The sequence below is a fragment of the Pristiophorus japonicus genome, chromosome 3 (assembly GCF_044704955.1).
Source record: "Pristiophorus japonicus isolate sPriJap1 chromosome 3, sPriJap1.hap1, whole genome shotgun sequence".
NCBI lineage: Eukaryota > Metazoa > Chordata > Chondrichthyes > Pristiophoridae > Pristiophorus > Pristiophorus japonicus.
In genome coordinates, this window is record NC_091979.1 from 316,242,730 (window position 1) to 316,265,952 (window position 23,223).

The 23,223-nt window shown below is 47.5% G+C and overlaps 1 protein-coding gene across 1 annotated transcript in view; it reads right to left on the reverse strand.

Annotated features, from left to right (window-relative positions):
- Positions 1-23,223, reverse strand: part of LOC139260367 (solute carrier family 35 member G1-like) — a 61,006-nt gene that overhangs the window by 14,915 nt on the left and 22,868 nt on the right. The window contains exon 2 of the mRNA XM_070876911.1: positions 6,957-7,137. Within this exon, the coding sequence (XP_070733012.1) occupies positions 6,957-7,137 (181 nt within the window). The remainder of the gene's footprint in view (positions 1-6,956; positions 7,138-23,223) is intronic.

The window sequence follows — 23,223 nt, forward strand, 5'->3', positions numbered from 1 at the left end:
TCTCAGTACCTAAATATCCTTAGACTGTGACGCCAGGTTCTGGACTTCAACATCGGGAATATTCTTCCTGCATCTAACCTGTCCAGTCCCGTCAGAATTTTATATGTTTCTATGAGATCCCCTCCCATCCTTCTAAATTCCAGAGAGTATAAGCCTAGCCTTGTTCCCCATTATGAATTCACCTGATTCTGACTGCAAGGGGCCTACATTAGTCTTCACTAATCTTTTTCTTTTCACATATCTGTAGAAGCTTTTGCAGTCAGTTTTTATGTTCCCTGCAAGTTTCCTCTCATACGCCTCCTAATTAAACCCTTAGTCCTCCTCTGCTGAATTCTAAATTTCTCCCAGTCCTCAGGTTTGCTGCTTTTTCTGGCTAATTTATATGTCGCTTCCTTGGATTGAACACTATCCCTAATTTCCCTTGTTAGCCACAGTTGAGCCACCTTCCCCGTTTTATTTTTACGCCAGACAGGGATGAACAATAGTTGTAATTCATCCATGTGATTCTTAAATGTCTGCCATTGCCTATCCACCGTCAACCCTTTAAGTATCATTCGCCAGTCTATCCTAACCAAATCACGTCTCATACCATCGAAGTTTCCTTTCTTTAAGTTCAGGACCCTCGTCTCTGAATTAAATGTGTCACTCTCCATCTTAATAAAGAATTCTGCCATAATATAGTCACTCTTTCCCAAGGGACCATGCACAACCAGATTGCTAATTAATCCTCTCTCGTTACACAAGACCCAGTCGAGGATGGCCTGTTCTCTAGTTGGTTCCTCGACATATTGGTCTAGAAAATCATCCCATAGACACACTTCAGGAAATCCTCCATCGAGAATGACTTGCTTCCACGCCAAAAAGGGAATAAGTTCACAGGTGTTTCAATGAAGGACCTAATATTCCAGATCCCGAACTACATGTTGAAGGGTGGAAGATGCCTGTGCGTGGATTTTTTTTTAAACGTGTGGTGGCCGTTGCACACCAACCACCACTCGGGCTTGACAGAGCTAGATCTTGGTCCAGTGGCAAGGTGATCGGGGCCCAGAAGAGGCAAGGACCACACTTCAATGTGTGTGCGCACTAGGTCTGTACAGCAGAGCTGGTCTCCGGTAGCAGACAACGATAGATTTTAAACTATTGGTGGGTCGCACCCGCTGTCCGCCCGATGGGGCCGGCAGGAGGACAAGTCCATCGAGAGGATCAGACCGTATAGCCATGTCGCCCGCGGTTTGTGACAGAAAACGGGGTTCCCGCCATGTCTCGGGGGGTTTTGACCTGGCAAGGTAGGTCAGAGGGAGGGTGAATGAAGAGGTCGTGGTGCGGGGGTCACGGTGAGAGCTGGGGCGGTGCTGGCCCATATTATTCTTGTGGCGTCCAGAGAAGCACTTCCATTAGGCCTCTTTCAGGGTGGGGCCAGCTGGATGGGGAACAGTACAAGGCCGGTAAGTTTTCCCTTGCAATTTTTGAGGCACTCCCACCTGGTGTACACCTGTGGAGCCAGTGAAAACCTCCCCCCAGGAACGTTATAATTGTGCTTCTGATGGGGCCGCATTTCTAGACCATAGCAGGCAGCAACAGAAGCTACAAAGACCAGAGTTTTCCACAAACTCTAAGGAACAGTAACGTAGCTTTATTGCAAGATTGTGAATGGGAACCGTTGCACCGTTACCTCTGGAGTCCCCAATGATCGGGCCTTGGGCTCCTCCAATTGCTCATTTCCAAGCTGCCCCCTTGCCAACATCATGGGGTCAGCTTCCACATGTCGGCTGATGGCACCCAGCTCCACCTAGCCACCATCTCTCCCATCCCCTCCACTACCTCAGTGTGGTCCAACATCCAGTCTCGGGTGAGCTGCTATTTCCTGCAGTTAACTAACAGGAAGACCAAAGCCTTTGGGGCCAAAATTGCCCCTTTCTATAAAGGCCCGTGGCCTGAGAGCGGAGGTCACGGGGTCGGTGTGGAACGGCTGCCGAGTCTTCGCGGATGGGCTGCCATTTTAGAAATTGCCCTTCCTCGGTTTGCGAGTGGTGTAGGGGACCACTCCGCCTATTTTCCTGCCTCGGCGACCCCTTCCCGAAATTGCCGTGTGGGAAATTGTCTCTCGAAAATTGCCCCGTGTGTGAGCGCCGCCGCCGCCGCCGGTTGATGCCACGGCCAGCAACTCCATCTTATTTTCTTTTGTCAGCCGACTGCCAGGTCGCGCCGACAATTATGGCCGCGGGTTCAGCCGGGCCTCCGACAGGAAGCCTGCCACCCCTCTTGCGTGCCAGGCCACTGACCTGGCTGAAACCCTCCCCGGTGGCCCAATGTTTGCCACGAAGGTGGCCGCAGAGTCCGCAGCAGGCCCTCCCCGTTGACGGATGGGGAGGGACGTTGTGAGGCACCAGCGCACGCTGATGGCTTACAGCTTCAGCCACTCTGCCCCACCCCCTCGAGTGACGACCATTTCCGCCCGGATGATGAGGCCGCTCCTGTCCCGCTCCCCAAAAAAAACCCCAGAAGGTTCTGAATTTCTCCGGTTTGGCGGCCCCATGCAGTGGGGCAGCCGGAACACTTCAAGGAGCAGTAGGTGCGACTTGTTTCGGGCAGTGAGCAATTTCGGCCCCTGCCACAAACTTCGCACCAATGCGTATAAGGTGGCCAAGGTTAGTGGGAAACTAGAGGATTGGGAAAATTTTAAACGACAGCAAAGAATGACTAAGAAGGCAATAAAGAAAGGAAAGATAGATTACGAAAGTAAACTTGCGCAAAACATAAAAACAAAATAGTAAACGCGTTTACAGATATATAAAACGGAAAAGAGTGACTAAAGTAAATTTTGATCCCTTAGAAGATGAGAAGGGGGATTTAATAATGGGAAATGTGGAAATGGCTGAGACCTTAAACTATTATTTTGCTTCGGTCTTCACAGTGGAAGACACAAAAACTATGCCAAAAAATTGCTGGTCACGGGAATGTGGGAAGGGAGGACCTTGAGACAATCACTATCACTAGGGGGGTAGTGCTGGACAGGCTAATGGGACTCAAGGTAGACAAGTCCCTTGGTCCTAATGAAATGCATCCCAGGGTATTAAAAGAAATGGCGGAAGTTATAGCAGATGCATTCGTTATAATCTACCAAAATTCTCTGGACTCTGGGGAGGTACCAGCGGATTGGAAAGCAGCGAATGAAACGCCTCTGTTTAAAAAAGGGGGCAGACAAAAGGCAGGTAATTATAGGCCGGTTAGTTTAACATCTGTAGTGGGGAAAATGCCTGAAGCTATCATTAAGGAAGAAATAGCGGGACATCTAGATAGGAATAGTGCAATCAAGCAGATGCAACATGGATTCATGAAGGGGAAATCATATTTAACTAATTTACTGGAATTCTTTGAGGATATAACAAGCATGGTAGATAGAGGTATACCGATAGATGTGGTGTATTTAGATTTCCAAAAGGCATTCGATAAGGTGCCACACAAAAGGTTACTGCAGAAGATAAAGGTACGCGGAGTCAGAGGAAATGTATTAGCATGGATCGAGAATTGGCTGGCTAACAGAAAGCAGAGTTGGGATAAATGGGTCCTTTTCGGGTTGGAAATCGGTGGTCAGTGGTGTGCCACAGGGATCAGTGCTGGGACCACAACTGTTTACAATATACATAGATGACCTGGAAGAGGGGACAGAGTGTAGTGTAACAAAATTTGCAGATGACACAAAGATTAGTGGGAAAGCGGGTTGTGTAGAGGACACAGAGAGGCTGCAAAGAGATTTAGATAGGTTAAGCGAATGGGCTAAGGTTTGGCAGATGGAATACAATGTCGGAAAATGTGAGGTCATCCACCTTGGAAAAAAAACAGTAAAAGGGATTATTATTTGAATGGGGAGAAATTACCACATGCTGCAGTGCAGAGGGTCCTGGGGGTCCTTGTGCATGAATCCCAAAAAGTTAGTTTGCAGGTAATCAGGAAGGCGAATGGAATGTTGGCCTTCATTGCGAGAGGGATGGAGTACAAAAGCAGGGAGGTCCTGCTGCAACTGTATAGGGTATTGGTGAGGCCGCACCTGGAGTACTGTGTGTAGTTTTGGTCACCTTACTTAAGGATATACTAGCTTTGGAGGGGGTACAGAGACGATTCACTAGGCTGATTCTGGAGATGAGGGGGTTACCTTATGATAACAGATTGAGTAGACTGGGTCTTTACTCGGTGGAGTTCAGAAGGATGAGGGGTGATCTTATAGAAACATTTAAAATAATGAAAGGGATAGACAAGATAGAGGCAGAGAGAGAGGCTGTTTCCACTGGTCGGAGAGACTAGAACTAGGGGGCACAGGCTCAAAATACAGGGGGAGCCAATTTAAAACCGAGTCGAGAAGGAATTTCTTCTCCCAGAGGGTTGTGAATCTGTGGAATTCTCTGCCCAAGGAAGCAGTTGAGGCTAGCTCATTGAATGTATTCAAGTCACAGATAGACAGATTTTTAACCAATAAGGCAATTAAGGGTTATGGGGAGCGGGCGGGTAAGTGGAGCTGAGTCCATGGCCAGATCAGCCATGATCTTGTTGAATGGTGGAGCAGGCTCGAGGGGCTACTCCTGTTCCTAATTCTTATGTTCTTATTACCCCCGGTTCTATCCTACTTCAGCCCATGTGCTGAAGAAATTCTCAACCGTGCCTTTGTTGCTTCCAGATTCAACTATTCCATTAACAGAGTGAGAAAGCAAGAGAAAACAAAGAAAGCAAGAAAATGTTGCACATACCCATCACGACTTCAGGATGTCCCAAAGCGCTTTTCTACGGCTTTCATTTATATAGCGCCTTTAACAAAAATGTCCCAAGGCGCTTCACAGGAGTGTTATCAAACAAAATTTGGCAGGTCGCCACATAAGGAGGTGTTAGGACAATGATCAATAGCTTAGTCAAAGGGGTAGGTTTTAAGGTAGGTCTTCAGGGAGTAGAGAGAAGTACAGAAGTGGAGAGCTTTAGGGAGGGAATTCCAGAGCTTAGGGCCCAGGCAGCTGAAAGCCACCGCCAGTGGTGGAGCGATTAAAACAGGGGATTGCACAAGAGGCCAGAATTAGAGGAGCGCAGAGATCTCGGAGGGTTGTGGGGCTGGTGGAGGTTACAGAGACAGGGAGGGGCGAGACCATGGAGAGATTTGAAAACAAGGATGATAATTTTAAAATTGAGGCGTTGCTGGACCTGGAGCCAATGCAGGGCTGCAAGTGCAGGAGTCATGGGTGAACGGGGCCTGGTGCAAGTTAGGATACGGGCAGCAGAGTCTTGGATTAGCTCAAGTTTAAGTAGGGTGAAAGATGGGAGGCCGGAGAACGTTGGAATAGTCAAGTCTCGATGTGACAAAGGCATGGATGAGGGTTTCAGTCGGGCAATGTTACGGAGGTGAAAGTAGGCGGTTTGGTGATGGCACAGATGTGTGATCAGGAGCTCATTTCGGGTTCAAATATGACACCAAGGTTGCGAACAGACAACTAACTGTCTGGGAGTCGGTGGCTCGGGAACAGTGGGAACGGAAGACAATGGCTTCGGTCTTCCCGATATTTAGTTGGAGGAATTTTCTGCTCATGTCGGAAAAGCAGTCTAAAGACAGTGGATGGATCGAGAGAGGTGGTGGTGAGGTAGAGCTGGGTGTCGTCAGCTTACATGTGGAAACTGACTGTGTTTTTGGATGATGTCGCCGAGGGACAGCGGGTAGGTGAGAAATAGGAGGGGGGCTAAGGATAGATCCTTGGGGAACACCAGAGGTAACGGGAGCAGGAAGAGAAGCCACTACAAGTGATTCTCTGGCTATGACTGGATAGATAAGAATGGAACCAGGCGAGTGCAGTCCCACCCAGCTGGATGACGGTGGAGAGGATGGTGTGGTTAACCATGTCAAAGGCTGCAGGCAGGTCGAGAAGGAGGAGGAGGAGGGATACAGTCACATCGGATGTTGTTATTTGTGACTTTGGAAAGGGCCGTTTCAGTACTGTGGCTGGGGCAGAAACCTGATGGAGGGATTCGAACATGGGAGTTTCGGGAAAGGAGGGAACAGATTTGGCAGGCAACAGCTCGTTCAAGGACTTTGGAGAGGAAATGGAGGTTGGAGATGGGGTAGTAATTTGCAAAGTCAGAGGGATCAAGATTTCATTTTTTGAAGGTGTGATGATGGCAGCTTTGAATGGGAGGGGACAGTACCTGATGAGAGAGAACAGTTAACAATATCAGCTAACATGGGAGCCAGGAAGGGAAGTTGGTCAGTCAGCAATTTGCTTGGAATAGGGTCGAGGGAGCAGGAGGAGGGTCTCATGGAATAGATGAGCTCAGAAAAGGCATCAGGGGAGAGAGAGAGAAACTAGACAAAGATGAGAGTTCAGGGCCAATGAAGAACTTTTGGAGTGTAGTCGCTGTTGTAATGTATGCCGCACAGCAGCCAAATGGCACACAGCAAGATCCCACAAACATCATGACCAGATAATGTGTTTTTCTTCCCAAGTGATGTTGATTGAAGGATAAATATTGGCCAGTACTCCCCTGTTCTGCTTCGAAATAGTGTCATGGGATCTTAATTACCACAATTACCCAGTCGGAACAATTACCCCATTAACGCATCAGCAGAGCTTTGAATTGCATACATGGTAAAAAGAAGATAAAAGATTACCATTGTCTAAAGGAACATTACACACAGATGCAAACAATTCTAAATCAATTGATGCTTTAGCGGTTAGTCTCAGCTTGTAACTAACCAATCAAATTGGTTGAATTTGATAACTGCACAGGTATACAGTGTAGGTAAACAAATATAACAACTTTATATTAATGGGAATTAAAAGACACAGTGTGGTAATTTATGGAATTTTGAGAGTTGTGAAATTAATAATACGCCTTTTATAACAGACTTTTTCACATATTGGATATTTATTTCTTTATGCTATGGTAACTCCAAACATAACACAAGATGCTTATTTTGTACTTACTCCTTGTATATAATGATGGGACATATAAATATCCACTGAAATAAACATCGAATCCCACTGATTTCCAGAGCATGAACTCCTTCAATTTTCTTCACCAAGAGTGAAACGACTGCAAAGAATACACTGGATAACAACGCGTAGCATAAACCAAGGCCCATCCATTTGGGCTTCTTCCCTGTAGCTAAAAGGAAGAAGAAAACTAAGTTACCAAAATATTTTAGCAATAAATAACATCTACAATGTAGGAGTATTATATAATTGTTTTATTCATTCATGGGATGTGGGTCTCGCTGGCAAGGCCAGTATTTATGGCCCACCGCTTGAACAGATGATGGTGAGCTTCTGGAGTCCGTATGGTGAAGGTACTCACAGTGGATTTTGACCCAACGACAATGAAGGAACGATGATATTTCCAAGTCAGGATGGTGTGTAACTTGGAGGTGGTGGTGTTCCCATGCGCTTGCTGCCCTTGTCCTTCTAGGCGGTAGAGGTCACGGGTTTGGGAGGTGCTGCCGAAGAAGCCTTGGTGAGTTGCTGCAGTGCATCTTGTAGATGGTACATACTGCAGCCACGGTGAGCTAGTGGTGGAGGGAGTGTATGTTTAAGGTGGTGGATGGGGTGCCAATCAAGCGGGCTGCTTTGTCCTGAATGGAGTCAGCACGGCACAGCACAGCAAGCACAGGACAGGACCAGGCCAATCGGCTCAACAGGACTATGCCATTGTTTGTGTTCCACATGAGCCTCCTTCTACTCTACTTCATCTAACCCTATCAGCATAACTAATATCATTCATTGTAAATAGTAACTTTACCGTAAATTTATACAGAGCTGGATTCCAATCGGCAGTACCTAATTTCTACTGCTGGACTCCAATTCCAGTTGTCCTGCCCAGAGCTCCCCTCCTAGCCAATAAAACTTCAGCCCCTTAAGTTGCCCCTCCAGATGAGGCCGCTGGCCGCCTGAAAGCGGTGGCCAGAGGGCGGTGCGGAATGGCCACCGACTCTCCACGGAGGAGCCGCCATTTTGAAAATTGCCCTTCATCAGGGGTGGAGCGTTGTAGGGGTAATGGCTCCGCCCGTTTTCCCGCCGCGGCGTGCACGCGCCGACCCCTTACCAACCGGCGGCGACTGTTTCCCGAAATCGCTCCGCGGGAAACATCGCTTTTGCGGAATTGCCCCTTGGGGTTGGCACCGCCGCCAGGCAGTGCCCCCCCAACAGCTTTTTGTGTCGGTGCACTTCCTTGTTGGTCCAAGGGGAGGGGGCACTGCCGGGGGCGCCATTTTATTTTTTTGTCAGCTGACTGCCAGGTCGGCCCGACAATTATGCCCCCGGGTTCGGTCGGGCCGCCGACAGGCAGCCTGGCACCCCCCTCTCGGGCGCCAGGCCGCTGGCCCGGCCGAAACCCTCCCTTGGTGGCCCAGCGGACCGAACTTAAAAATATACACACAGAGTTCACAGTGGCCCTCCCCTTTAAACTGAAGGGAAGAGACATTGTGACACGTCGGCGCCAAGTGATGTCGCCCGCGTTGCGCTGACATAGTCAGCGATATGCTGATGAGGCATCGGGGAAGCCGGCCCGCTGCAAGGGCACCTCCGCCCCTCAGCCGCAACTACATCCGCCCGAGCAAAAAAAAAACAGCCAAAAACGGAAGGTGCGCCCCGTTTCGGGCGGAGGTGAATTTTTACCCCAGGGTCTCTTAGTCAATCATTCTCATTGAAGTAAAGCAGCCAGTGCCACAGCACCGCTCGCCCCTGGGGCGACTGCAACTATCCTAATGTAGACTGGGCTAGTAAAGGGCAGAGAGGGGAAAGAGTTTCTGAAGTGTGTTCAGGAGAACTTTCTTGATCAGTACGTTTCCGGCCCAACGAGGAAGGAGGCATTGCTGGGGCTGGGTCTGGTTCTGGGGGATGAGGTGGACCAAGTGTCAGTAGGGGAACATTTAGGGAACAGCGATCATAGTATCATAAGGTTTACACTAGCTATGGAAAAAGACAGGGAGCAAGCTAGATTTAAAAATACTTAATTGGAGGAGAGCCAATTTCAGTGGGTTGAGAATGGATCTGGCCCGGGTAAATTGGGATCAAAGATCGGCAGGCAAAACTATAAATCGCACAATGGGCTGCCTTTAAAGAGGAGATGGTTCAGGTACAGACGAGGTACATTCCCATGAGGAGGAAAGATAGGACAACCTTTGCCAGAGGTTCCTAGATGACAAAAGGGATAGAGAATAAGATGAAGCAGAAAAAGGGGGTGTATGACAGATGTCAGATTGAGACTACAAGTGAGAACCAGGCTGAATATAGAAAGCTCAGAGGGGCAGTAAAAAAGGAAAGAAGAGGGGCAAAGAGAGAGAGTATGAGAATAGATAGGCAGCTAACATGAAAGGAATCCAAAAGTCTTCTGTAGGCATATAAATAATAAACGGGTAACAAGAGGCGGGGTGGGGCCGATTAGGGACTAAATAGAAACATACGCATGGAGGCAGAGGATGTAGCTGAGGTACTAAATGAGTCTTCACAAAGGAAGATGCTGCCAAAGTCAGTGAAAGAGGAGGTAGTGGAGATACTGGTTGGGCTAAACATTGATAGAGAAGGTACTACAAAAGCTGGCTGTCCTTAAAGTGGCTCGACTGATGAAGCTGGGGTTGTTCTCCTTAGAGCAGAGAAGATTGAGAGGAGATTGGATTGAGGTATTCAAAATCATGAGTCTAGACAAGAGTAGATAGTGAGAAAGTGTTCTCATTGGCGGAAGGGTCAAAAACCAAAGGACACAGCTTTCAGGTGATTGGCAGAAGAACCAAAGACGACACGAGGGGAAACTTTTTCACGTAGCATGTGGTTAGGATCTGGAATGCACGACCTGAAAAGGGCGATTGAGGCAGATTCAATCGTGGCTTTCAAAAGGGAATTGGACAAGTACCTGAAGGGAAAAAATTGCAGGGCTATGGGGAAAGGGCGGGGGATGGGACTAGCTGAAGTGCTTTTACAGAGAGCCGGCACGGGCTCGACCGGCCAAATGGCCTCCCTCTGTGCTGTAGCCATTCTTATGAGTTAGCACTGCGAGACTGGGGCCAGTTAGCTCAGTTGGTTAGAGCGTGATATTAATAACGACAAGGCCATAGGCTGGATTCCTGTACGGGCCAGTAAGTTATTTAAAATAGGAAAATGGGCGAGGTTCAACTAAACATTTCTGAAAACACCTTTTTTTTCCTGAAGGTCATGTGATGAGAAAGATGACCCCACAATGTAAAGTTGTTGCATGGGTTAATGCACATTTGAATAGTTGCACATACTTGGACAAGATATAAAAAAATAATGTTCTGATTGGTTAGGAGGTCTGCAGAAAGCTATTGATGCAAAGTACTCTGTAAATGACGGGTTTATTCGACCTGCCACTGCTTCAGACATGATTTGAATTGGCGGATTTAATGTATGCATGTAACTCAGGAGGACATCAGCCAGCGCGTCCACGGGCAGGGCTGTGTGTTTACGAGACAATAAAGAGGTACCAGTAACTTTCAGGGACCACTTCAATTTATTTTGCTGTGCAAGCTGTACCTTTAAAAGTATTGCGTGCAGTCAGCCAGCCTTATAGAACAAAGGCAGTGGATTTGGTCACGGGCAGACTGCGTCTGTCAATAAGCAGACATTGACGGCAGTGCAGATAAGGACCAACGATTGCATGTACAGGTTGGATCTTCCTTATCCCGCACCACCCCTCGTCCGGCATGATTCTGGCGGCTGGGGGCGCATGGGCAGAACACGGCCGACCTCCACCCTGACTTTGGGGCCGCTCCGACACCCAGCCCACTGACACTGCCTTCACGGCCCGCCAACACTTCGGGCCTGCCCGGGGCGTCGACCTCCACCTCCTCCTCCTCCCACCGACCTCAGGCCACTGACCTCCCCTCTTCTGGCAAAATCTCTTATTCGGCACAGGCCAGGTCCTGAGGGTGCCGGATGAAAGGAGGTTCAACTTGTACTCGTTTTCACATTCGGAGTAGCTCCTGCCCACGATCCAGAAGCTGCCTGAAGCTGTACAGAGGCATTCTGCGCACAACTGTCAGGATCCAAATTGAGAGAACAACATTGGTCATGTATCCAGACATGTTTACTGCTTGTACTATGACACATGATGTGCCGGAGGGCACTACTATGGGAAACTTGTACACCAGCTGTATGGTCACGAAGGTGTGCCACCAGAGGGCACTGCAGTGGGAGACTTGTAGGTTACCTGTACAGGTGTGCCAGGCCTAGTATAAAAGGCAGGCCACCAGGTGTGATCATCACTCAGGTGTTATATTAAACAGACTAAGGTCACTACAGTTCAAGTGCAATACTTTGCCTCGTGGAGTCCTGATCATAGCAGCTAAAGACATAACAACTTTCACCACAACAGACAGAGGATCCGAGACGTGCTAAAGCACATAACAAGTTTCATTAATGTTACTCGGTTGGGTTAATGTTACTGGTGATTTTTCCAGCTTAAGAACCACTGTCTTGAAGGACAAACAACTTTAAAAATAAATTCAGAGTTCGAATTTTATTTAAAATTAATGGTTCTAACAGAATTCTCTAAATCCGCTTCTTTATTCCTCATTTTGAGAAGTCCGATGTCAACAAACAAATCCACGAACTGCTCATTTGCAACTACTTCTGCATCATTTTACATTTCAATGTTGTAACCAGTATATATATCCCAGCACTTCAGGTGTACATCCAAGAACTTTTTAAATGTGGAGAGGATTTCTGCCTCTACCACCCATAACCTCTGAAGAAATTTCCCTTCAAATCCCCTCTAAACCTTCTGCCAATTACTTTAAATTTATGCCCCCTGGTTGTTGACCCCTCTGCTAAGGGAAATAGGCCCTTTCTAGCCACTATATCTAGGCCCCTCACAATTTTATACAGCTCAATTAGGTCTCCCTTCAGCCTCCTATGTTCCAAGGAAAACAAATCCAGCCTATCCAATCTGTCCTCATAACTAAGATTCTCCACTCCCAGCAACGTCCTCGTAAATCTCCTCTGTACCCTCCAGTGCAATCACGTCCTTCCTGTAATGCGGTGACCAGAACTGCACGCAGTACTCTAGCTGTAGCCTAACCAGTGCTTTATACAGGTCAAGCCGTTATCTTCTATGCCTCGGCTAATAAAGGCAAACATTCTGTATGTCTGCTTAACCACCTTATCCACCTGGCCTGCTACCTTCAGAGATCTGTGGACATGCACTCCCAGGTCCCTTTGTTCCTCTACACTTCTCAGTGTCCTACCATTTAATGTGTATTCCCTTTCCTTGTTAGCCCTCCCAAAATGCATTACCTCACACTTCTCTGGATTAAAATTCCATTTGCCACTGTTATGCCCACCTGACCAATTGATTGATATCTTCCTGCAGTCCTTCTTCATTATCAACCACACAGCCGATTTTAGTATCATCTGCAAACTTCTTAATCATATCCCCTATATTCAAGTCTAGATCATTGATGTATACACAAAAAGCAAGGGACCTAGTACTGAGCACTGCAGAACCCCACTGGAAACATCCTTCTAGTCACAAAAATGCCCATCAACCATTACCCTTGGCTTCCTACCTCTGAGCCAATTTTGGATCCAACTTGCCACTTTGCCCTGTATCCCATGGGCTTTTACTTTTGTGACCAGGCTGCCATGTGGGACCTTATCGAAAGCTTTGCTAAAATCAATATACACTACATCATACGCACTGCCCTCATCGACCCGCCTGGTTACCTCCTCGCAAAATTCAATCAAGTTAGTCAGACATGACCTTCCCTGGCCCATGTCACCCGCTCCGGATCTCTCCCCTCCCCCCCCCCCCCCCCCCCCCCCCCGAGGTTGGTAAAATCCAGTCCCATGTGTAAAAAAGGATCCACCCTCCCACCATAAGTTGAAACAACTGTCTCCTTATAGGCCTTACCCAACCCACATGTCCCAGCAGCAGCCAATCACAGGAGGCCTGATGAAGATTTGACGTTTCAGCAGACCAATACAGTAGGAAAAAAAAGCATGAGTTTTGAGAGCTGAATTGCGAGATCATGAGTGAGGCTAAATTTTCATTAAACATCGGGTGTCACTTGATCAATTGGAGAGTTAGCAATGCGGGTAGGATTGAAACTTGCTGTGCTGCCTGCCTGGCCACTTACCTCAGTCACCCCCAGGGTGCTGCGAAAATTTCTTCTGCACTGCAAGGTGTGTGGGGATTCACCACAGAGACTGAAGGTGCAAGTTGTACTGATATTCTGATGCCAGCCCTGGCTCAGTGGATAGCACTCTCGCCCGAGTCAGAAGCTTGTAGGTTTAAGTCCTATTCAGAGACTTTAATCCAGACTACCTCGTCAGGGCACTACTGAGGGAGTGCTGCACTGTTGTAGGTGCTGTCTTTTGGGTGAGATGTTAAACCAGGGCTGCGTCTGCTCTCTCACGAGGGCATAAATGAGCACATAGCACTGTTTCGAAGAAAAGCAGCGAAGTACTCCCTGGTGTGCTGGCCAATATTTATATCTCAACCAACATCACAAACAGATTATCTGGTCATTACCACATTGTCGTTTGTGGGATCTTGCTATACATAAATTGGCTGCTGCATTTCCTATATTACAACAGTGACTTGGGTAAGGTGGACTTGGAAGGGAAGCAGCGAGGGAGCGTAGCTAGATAGGAGGGTGTGACTATGAGTGAGGAAGGCATGGGGACTCGGGATGTAGTGATGGAGGAGCCTCGGCCCTTGCCCTTGTCCAACAGGTTCGAGGCACTTACTCCCTGTGTGGACGAGTGCAGGGACTGCAGGGAGGATGATCAAACTGACCACAGCACCGTGGTACAGGGGGCCATTCAAGTCGGGGGGGGGGGGAGTAAAAAGAAATGTTGTAGTGGTAGGGACAGTATCATTAGGGGATAGATACAGTTCTCTGCAGCCGAGAGCGTGAGTCCTGAAGGTTGTGTTGCCGGCCCGGTGCCAGGGGTAAGGATATCTCCTCTGGGCTGGAGAGGAACTTGGAGTGGGAGGGGGGAGATCCAGTTGTCGTGGTCCACATGGGTACCAACGACATAGATAGGACAAAGAAAGAGGTTCTGCTGAGAGAGAGTATGAGCAGCTGGGGTCCATATTAAAAAGCAGAACCACAAAGGTAATAATCTCTGGATTACTACCCGAGCCACAAGTAAATTTACATAGGGTAAATAAGATCAGCGAGTTAAACACGTGGCTCAGAGACTGGTGTGGGAGAAATGGGTTTTGGTTCATGGGACACTGGCACCAGTACTGGGGTAACAAGGAGCTGTTCCGTTGAGACGGGCTTCACTTAGACCGTGCTGGGACTAGGCTCCTGGCCAATCAAATAACTAGGGCTGTAGAGAGGGCTTTAAATTTAATTAGTGGGGGGGGGGGGGGGGGAAAAGAGTTCAGGTGAGCAGAAATTTAAAAAGTCAAAGAATAAGGAGAAGGCAATAGAACAGGGTAGCACTGGGGGAAATGATAACCAGAGCATGCCAGAAAGGGACAGAATCAGAAAGTGGGGTCAAAGCGGGAAAAAATGGTAAATTAACAAATTTTAAAGCTCTTTATCTGAATGCACATAGCATTCGTAACAAAATAGATGAGTTGACAGCACAAATAGATACAAATGGGTATGATCTGACAGCCATTACAGAGACGTGGTTGCAAGGTGACCAAGGCTGGGAACTAAATATTCAGGGGTACTTGACAATTTAAAAGGACAGACAGAAAGGAAAAGAAGGTGGGGTAGCACTGTTAATAAAGGATGAGATCAATGAGTTAGTCAGAAACGATATTGGCTCAGAAGATCATGATGTCGAAGCAGTTTGGGTGGAGATAAGGAATAATAGGGGTCTACGCCCATCAGCGAATTTTTTCCCTAATAGTAGCTACACTGTTGGATGGAGTATAAATCAAGAAATAATGGAGGCTTGTAAAAAGGAACGGCAATAATCATGGGCGATTTTAACCTTCATATTGATTGGACAAATCAAGTTGGCCAGGGTAGCTTTGAGGAAGAGTTCAGAGAGTGTATCTGGGATAGTTTCCTTGAACAGTGTGTTGCAGAACCAACCAGGGAGCAGGCTCTCTTAGATCTGGTACTGTGTAATGAGACAGGATCAATAAATAATCTCCTAGTAAAGGATCCTCTAGGAATGAGTGACCATTGCATGGTTGAATTTCAAATTCAGTTGAAGGGTGAGAAAGTTGGGTTAGGATCCTAAGCTTGAAGAAAGGAAACTACAAAAGGTATGTAGCTAGAGTTGGCTAAAGTGGACTGGGAAAATAGATTAAAGTATGGGACGGTTGATGAGCAGTGGCAGACATTTAAGGAGATATTTCATAACATGCAACAAAATATATCCCAATGGGAAGGAAAGACTGTAAGGGAAGGGATAACCATCCGTGGCTAACTAAGGAAATAAGGGATGGTATCAAATTGAAAACAAGGGCATACAATGTGGCCAAGACTAATGGGAGGCCAGAGGATTGGGAAACTTTTAAAAGCCAGCAAAGAACGACTAAAAAAAAATTAAAAAAAAGAGAGGGAAGATACTTGGTGAAAGAAAACGAGAACAAAATATAAAAACAGATAGTAAGAGTTTCTACAGGTACATAAAAAGGAAAAGAGTGGCTAAAGTAAATGTTGGTCCCCTAGAGGATAAGACTGGGGAATTAATAACGGGGAACAGGGAAATAGCAGAGACTCTGAACAAATATTTTGTATTGGTCTTCACAGCAGAAGACACTAAAAACATCCTAATAGTGGATAATCAATGGGCTATAGGGATGGAAGAACTTAATACAATCACTAAAGAAGTAATACTTGGTAAAATAATGGGACTGAAGGCGAACAAGTCCCCTGGACTTGATGGCTTGCACCGTAGGGTTTTAAAATAAGTGGCTGCAGAGATTGTGGATGCATTGTGTTATGTCTTGGATAAAGAGTCAGACTAGATACTGCAAGCTCAAAGTAAGTGTGACCGTAGTCTTTTATTACAGATCTCAGAGTGCCTCTCCAGCCTGTGAGGCCTCCTTATCTACAGGTGCTCCCAAGGGATTGTGGGATCCCTTGGGACTCCAGGGGATAAGCCCTCTGGTGGTTAGACATGGTATTTACAGGTTTACATACATAAACACATTGGTTGTAATCTACCAAAATTCCCTGTATTCTGGGGAGGTCCCAGCAGATTGGAAAACCGCAAATGCAACATCCCTATTTAAAAAAGGAAGCAGACAGAAAGCAGGAAACTATAGCACAGTTAGTCTAACATCTGTTGTTGGGAAAATGCTGGAGTCCATTATTAAGGAAAGAGTAGCGGGACATTTAGAAAAGTATGATTTAATCGAGCACAGTCAACATGGTTTATGAAATTTGCTGGAGTTCTTTAAACTGTAGAATGGATGGGGCTATTTTCCTCAGCTTAGTCCCTTACCATTTCACAACTTTGCATAGTAAATTAGAAGGCAGCACAATTACTTGTATTGCACTGATGTACATAAATTATAATATACTCAACTAGTGTATTTGTATGCATTACATTTAAAAATAAAGGCCCAGATAAATGTTTTGCCTTTAAGTTGCAGTACAATTATTAATTTACCAGCTACGTCAATGTTTATGCTATATGCAAACTAGTAATTGATGAACAGCCTTCAGTAAAGAATTAGGAAACAATATCATGTTTGACAAATTTGCTAGGGTTCTTTGAGGATGTAACGAGCAGGGTGGATAAGGGGGAACCAGTGGATGTGGTGTATTTGGATTTCCAGAAGGCAGTCGATAAGGTGCCACATAAAAGGTTACTGCACAAGATAAAAGTTCACGGGGTTGGGGGTATTATATTAGCATGGATAAAGGATTGGCTAACTAACAGAAAACAGAGAGTCATTTTCCTGTTGGCAAACAGTAACTAGTGGGGTGCCGCAGGGATCAATGCTGGAGCCTCAACTATTTCCAATCTATATTAATGACTTGAATGAAGGGTTCAAGTGTAATGTAGCCAAGTTTGCTGATAATACAAAGATAGGTGGGAGAGCAAATTGTGAGGAGGCACAAGAGTTCTGTAAAGGGACATAGACAGGCTAAGTGAGTTGGCAAAACTTTGGCAGATGGGGTATAATGTGTGAAAATGTGAGGTTATCCACTTTGGCAGAAAAAAAAAATAGAAAAGCAAATTACAATTTAAATGGAGAAAAATTGCAAAGTGCTTCAGTACAGAGGGACCTGGGGGTCCTTGTGTATGAAACACAAAAAGTTAGTATGCAGGTACAGCAAGTGATCAGGAAGGCAAATGGAATGTTGGCCTTTATTGCAAGGGGATAGAGTATAAAAGCAGAGAAGTCCTGCTACAACTGTACAGGGTATTGGTGAGGCCACACCTAGAGTACTGCGTACAGTTTTGGTCACCGTATTAAGGAAGGATATTCTTGCATTGTAGGCTGTTCAGAGTAGGTTCACTAGGTTGATTCCAGAGATAAGGGGGCTGACTTATGAGGATAGGTTGAGTAGGTTGAGCCTATACTCTGAGTTCAGGAGAATGGGAGGTGATAGAAACATAGAAACATAGAAAATAGGTGCAGGAGTAGGTCATTCGGCCCTTCTAGCCTGCACCGCCATTCAATGAGTTCATGGCTGAACATTCAACTTCAGTACCCCATTCCTGCTTTCTCGCCATACCCCTTGATCCCCCTAGCAGTAAGGACCTCATCTAACTCCTTTTTGAATATATTTAGTGAATTGGCCTCAACAACTTTCTGTGGTAGAGAATTCCACAGGTTCACCACTCTCTGGGTGAAGAAGTTCCTCCGCATCTCAGTCCTAAATGGCTTACCCCTTATCCTTAGACTGTGACCCCTGGTTCTGGACTTCCCCAACATTGGGAACATTCTTCCTGCATCTAACCTGTCTAACCCTGTCAGAATTTTATATGTTTCTATGAGGTCCCCTCTCATTCTTCTGAACTCCAGTGAATACAAGCCCAGTTGATCCAGTCTTTCTTGATAGGTCAGTCCCGCCATCCCGGGAATCAGTCTGGTGAACCTTCGCTGCACTCCCTCAATAGCAAGAATGTCCTTCCTCAGGTTAGGAGACCAAAACTGTACACAATACTCCAGGTGTGGCCTCACCAATGCCCTGTACAACTGTAGCAACACCTCCCTGCCCCTGTACTCAAATCCCCTTGCTATGAAGGCCAACATGCCATTTGCTTTCTTAACCGCCTGCTGCACCTGCATGCCAACCTTCAATGACTGATGTACCATGACACCCAAGTCTCTTTGCACCTCCCGTTTTCCTAATCTGTCACCATTCAGATAATAGTCTGTCTCTCTGTTTTTACCACCAAAGTGGATAACCTCACATTTATCCACATTATACTTCATCTGCCATGCATTTGCCCACTCACCTAACCTATCCAAGTCGCTCTGCAGCCTCACAGCATCCTCCTCGCAGCTCACACTGCCACCCAACTTAGTGTCATCCGCAAATTTGGAGATACTACATTTAATCCCCTCATCTAAATCATTAATGTACAGTGTAAACAGCTGGGGCCCCAGCACAGAACCTTGCGGTACCCCACTAGTCACTGCCTGCCATTCTGAAAAGTACCCATTTACTCCTACTCTTTGCTTCCTGTCTGACAACCAGTTCGCAATCCATGTCAGTACACTACCCCCAATCCCATGTGCTCTAACTTTGCACATCAATCTCTTGTGTGGGACCTTATCGAAAGCCTTCTGAAAGTCCAAATATACCACATCAACTGGTTCTCCCTTATCCACTCTACTGGAAACATCCTCAAAAAATTCCAGAAGATTTGTCAAGCATGATTTCCCTTTCACAAATCCATGCTGACTTGGACCTATCATGTCACCTCTTTCCAAATGCACTGCTATGACATCCTTAATAATTGATTCCATCATTTTACCCACTACCGATGTCAGGCTGACCGGTCTATAATTCCCTGTTTTCTCTCTCCCTCCGTTTTTAAAAAGTGGGGTTACATTGGCTACCCTCCACTCCATAGGAACTGATCCAGAGTCAATGGAATGTTGGAAAATGACTGTCAACGCATCCACTATTTCCAAGGCCACCTCCTTAAGTACTCTGGGATGCAGTCCATCAGGCCCTGGGGATTTATCGGCCTTCAATCCCATCAATTTCCCCAACACAATTTCCCGGCTAATAAGGATTTCCCTCAGTTCCTCCTCCTTACTAGACCCCCCGACCCCTTTTATAACCGGAAGGTTGTTCGTGTCCTCCTTCGTGAATACCGAACCAAAGTACTTGTTCAATTGGTCCGCCATTTCTTTGTTCCCCGTTATGACTTCCCCTGATTCTGACTGCAGGGGACCTACATTTGTCTTTACTAACCTTTTTCTCTTTACATATCTATAGAAACTTTTGCAATCCGTCTTAATGTTCCCTGCAAGCTTCTTCTCATACTCCATTTTCCCTGCCCTAATCAAACCCTTTGTCCTCCTCTGCTGAGTTCTAAATTTCTCCCAGTCCCCAGGTTCGCTGCTATTTCTGGCCAATTTGTATGCCACTTCCTTGGCTTTAATACTATCCCTGATTTCCTTTGATAGCCACGGTTGAGCCACCTTCCCTTTTTTATTTCTATGCCAGACAGGAATGTACAATTGTTGTAGTTCATCCATGCGGTCTCTAAATGTCTGCCATTGCCCATCCACAGTCAACCCCTTAAGTATCATTCGCCAATCCATCTCAGCCAATTCACGCCTCATACCTTCAAAGTTAGCCTTCTTTAAGTTCTGGACCATGGTCTCTGAATTAACTGTTCCCTACAATTGAAGCATCCCTACAATGACCAAGCCATTCCTTTCACATGGACCACCATTGCTGGAGGTAACGTTGTCTCACCATTTACTCCAACTCACTAAGCCACCTCCAAAGCAGCACACAAATTTGTCCAAGACCGGAAAGTGGTGAAAATAATGATTTTTTATCTGTGACAGCACATTAATGGAAACTTAACGTGAACATTGAATAAAACATCCAAGTGGCTATTGTTGTAAGTCTACTTATGTGTCATAAGAAAAGAAGAAATAGGAACAGGAGTAGACCATACGGCCCCTCGAGCCTGCTCCGCCATTCAATAAGATCATGGCTGATCTGATCATGGACTCAGCTCCGCTCCCCATAACTCCTTATCGGTTAAGAAACTGTCTATTTCTGTCTTAAATGCTGACCAAGCCCCGAAACCGCCCTCGGGAGCCGTCACCTCACAACTTGAGCCTCCTCCGGGAAATCCACTCCGTGCCTTTCAGTTCTGCGCGGAGGGGTTTCCTGTACGGGCTGCTCCTGCACACTCTCCACCTTGCCATCCTATCTGCCGTCCGGACACGCCATGGTGCACCAGCTTGCCGTCCGGGGGAGGCGGGGGTCCCCAATGGAGTGCTCTCTACGCGGGAGTCCTCCCTCTATTCATTGGGGACTTGGCCTGGAGGGTGTTTTACAGAGCAGTCCCGTGCAATAAGTTTTTAAGTTGGTTCACGGGCTCTCAGACCGCCTGCAATTTCTGCGGTCTAGGAGGAGTCAGTGTTACCACCATCATATCATTATAGGCAGTCCCTCGGAATCGAGGAAGACTTGCTTCCAATCCTAAAGTGAGTCCTTTGGTGGCGGAACAGTCCCACTCGAGCGCCACAGACCCTGTCACAGGTGGGACAGATATTCATCAGGGGAAGGGTGGCACTGATTTGCCGCGCGCTCCTTCCGCTGCCTGCGCCTGACCTCTTCACACTCGCAGCGTTGATTCGAAGAGCTCAACGCCCTCCCGGGATGCACTTTCTCCACCTAGGGCGGTCTCCGGCCAGGGTCTCCCAGGTGTCAGTGGTGATGTCGCACTTCACCAGGGAGGTTTTGAGGGCGTCCTTGTAACGTTTCTGCTGCCCATCTTTGCCATGAACGAACACAACATAGAGCAATTGCTTAGGGAGTCTCGTGTCTGGCATGCGAACTAAGTGGCCTGCCCAGCGAAGCTGATCGAGTGTGGTTAGTGCTTCAATGCTGGGGATGTTAGCCTGGACGAGGACACTGATCTTGGTGCGCCTGTCTCCCAGGGGATTTGTAGGATCTTGGAGACATTGTTGGTGATATATCTCCAGTGTCTTGATGTGTCTTCTGTAAGTTGTCCATGCCTCTGATCCATATAGGAGGGAGAGTATTACCACAGCCCTGTAGACAATGATCTTAGTGGTAGATTTGAGGGCCAGGTCTTCGAACACTCTTTTCCTCAGGCAGCCAAAGGCTGCACTGGCGGCGATGTTGAATCTCCGCATCAATGGCCGTCTTTGTTGACAGGAGGCTCCCGAGGTATGGGAAATGGTCCATGTTGTCGAGGGCCGTGCCATGAATCTTGATGGCTGGGGGGGGGGGGCAGTACTGTGCGGAGAGGACAGGCTGGTGGAGGACCTTTGTCTTACAGATGTTAAGCGCAAGGCTTATGCCTTCATATGCCTCGGTGAATACATCGACTATATCCTGGAGTTCAGCCTCAGAATGTGCGCAGACGCAGGTGTCGTCCACGTACTGCAGTTCAATGACAGAGGTTTGGGTGGACTTGGACATGGCCTGGAGGCGGCGTTGATTAAACAGCTTCCTACTGGTTCTGTAGTTTAGTTCCACTCCAGCGGGGAGCTTGTTGACTGTGAGGTGGAGCATGGCAGCGAGGAAGATTGAGAAGAGGGTTGGAGCGATGATGCAGTCCTGTTTGACCCCTGGTATGGGTCTGTAACGGATCCGCTGGTAAGGATCACGGCCTGCGTGTCGTCGTGGAGCAGGCGAAAAATGTTGACAAACTTTTGGGGGCACCCAAAACGGAGGACGCTCCATAAGCCCTCACTGTAGACAGTGTCAAAGGCCTTTGTAAGATCGAAAAAGGCCATGTATAAGGGCTGGCGCTGCTCCCTGCATTTTTCCTGCAGTTGTCGTGCTGCAAAGATCACGTCCGTTGTTTCGAGTAGGGGACGAAATCCACACTGCGACTCCGGGAGGAGCTCCTCGGCCACAGGGAGAAGACGGTTGAGGAGGACTCTAGCGACAACCTTCCCAGTGGTTGATAGTAGGGAGATTCCCCTGTAGTTGCCGCAGTCGGATTTGTTCCCCTTTTTAAAAATGGACATGATCACTGAATCTCAAATCTCCCAGGACGCTCTCCTCCCTCCAGATGAGAGGGGTGAGGTCAGGTATCCGTGCCAACAGCGCCTCTCCGCCATACTTTAGCGCCTCAGCAGGGATTCCATCCTCACTCGTATCCTTGTTATTCTTGAGCTGTTTTATGGCTTTGCCTACCTCGTGCAGCGTTGGGGTTTCACTGAGTGGGTGACGGGTCGCATGCTGCGGGATGGAGTCGAGAACACTCAAGTCAAAGGCAGAGTCTCGATTGAGGAGATCTTCAAAGTGCTCCTTCCAGCAGGCCCCGACAGCCTCAGTGTCCTTGATGAGTGTTTCCCTGTTCTTTGCCAGGAGTGGGGTGGGGCCTTGGGAGTTTGGACCGTAGGTGGCCTTGACTGTAGTGAAGAATCCTCATATGTCGTGGCTGTCGGCCAGTTGTTGTATGACCTGCGCTGTCTCCATCCACCATCTTTAGGTCCCGGGTTTTTTTGTTGGATCTCAGCCTTGAGCCGTCTGTAACATTGCATTGTATAGCTAGAGTTTGGTTGTTGCTTGAGGCTCAAAAATGTTCTGCGCTTACGACCCATTAGCTCTTGGATCTCCTGATCATTTTCATCAAACCAGTCCTGATGTTTTCTGGATGAGTATCCAAGTGTCTTTTCACAGACACTGGTTATAGAGGCCTGGAGGGCAGACCAAGCGCTGTGGGCATTGAGCATCTCCGGGTCATCAAGGCACGCCAGATTGGCTGCGAGGCGCTGGCTGTATAGGGCTCTCTTAGCTGGGTCTCCAAGTGCCCCGGCATTAACTATTTTGCGGAACTGCTTCTGCTGTCCCCTCGGCTAATATTGACGATGGATCAGATTAGGCGGTGGTCCGTCCAGCAGTCGTCAGTTCCCGCCATGGCCCGGGTAATGCGCACATCCTTGCGATCCCTGGCTCGGACGATGACCTAGTCGAGCAGGTGCCAGTGTTTGGAGCGAGGGTGTTGCCGCGATGCCTTATATTTGTCCCTCTGGCGGAACAGGGTGTTGGTGATGAGGAGTTCGTGTTCTGGACATTTTGTCAGGAGTAGGGTACCAGTGGAGGTGGCTTTCCCTACCCGCTCTCTG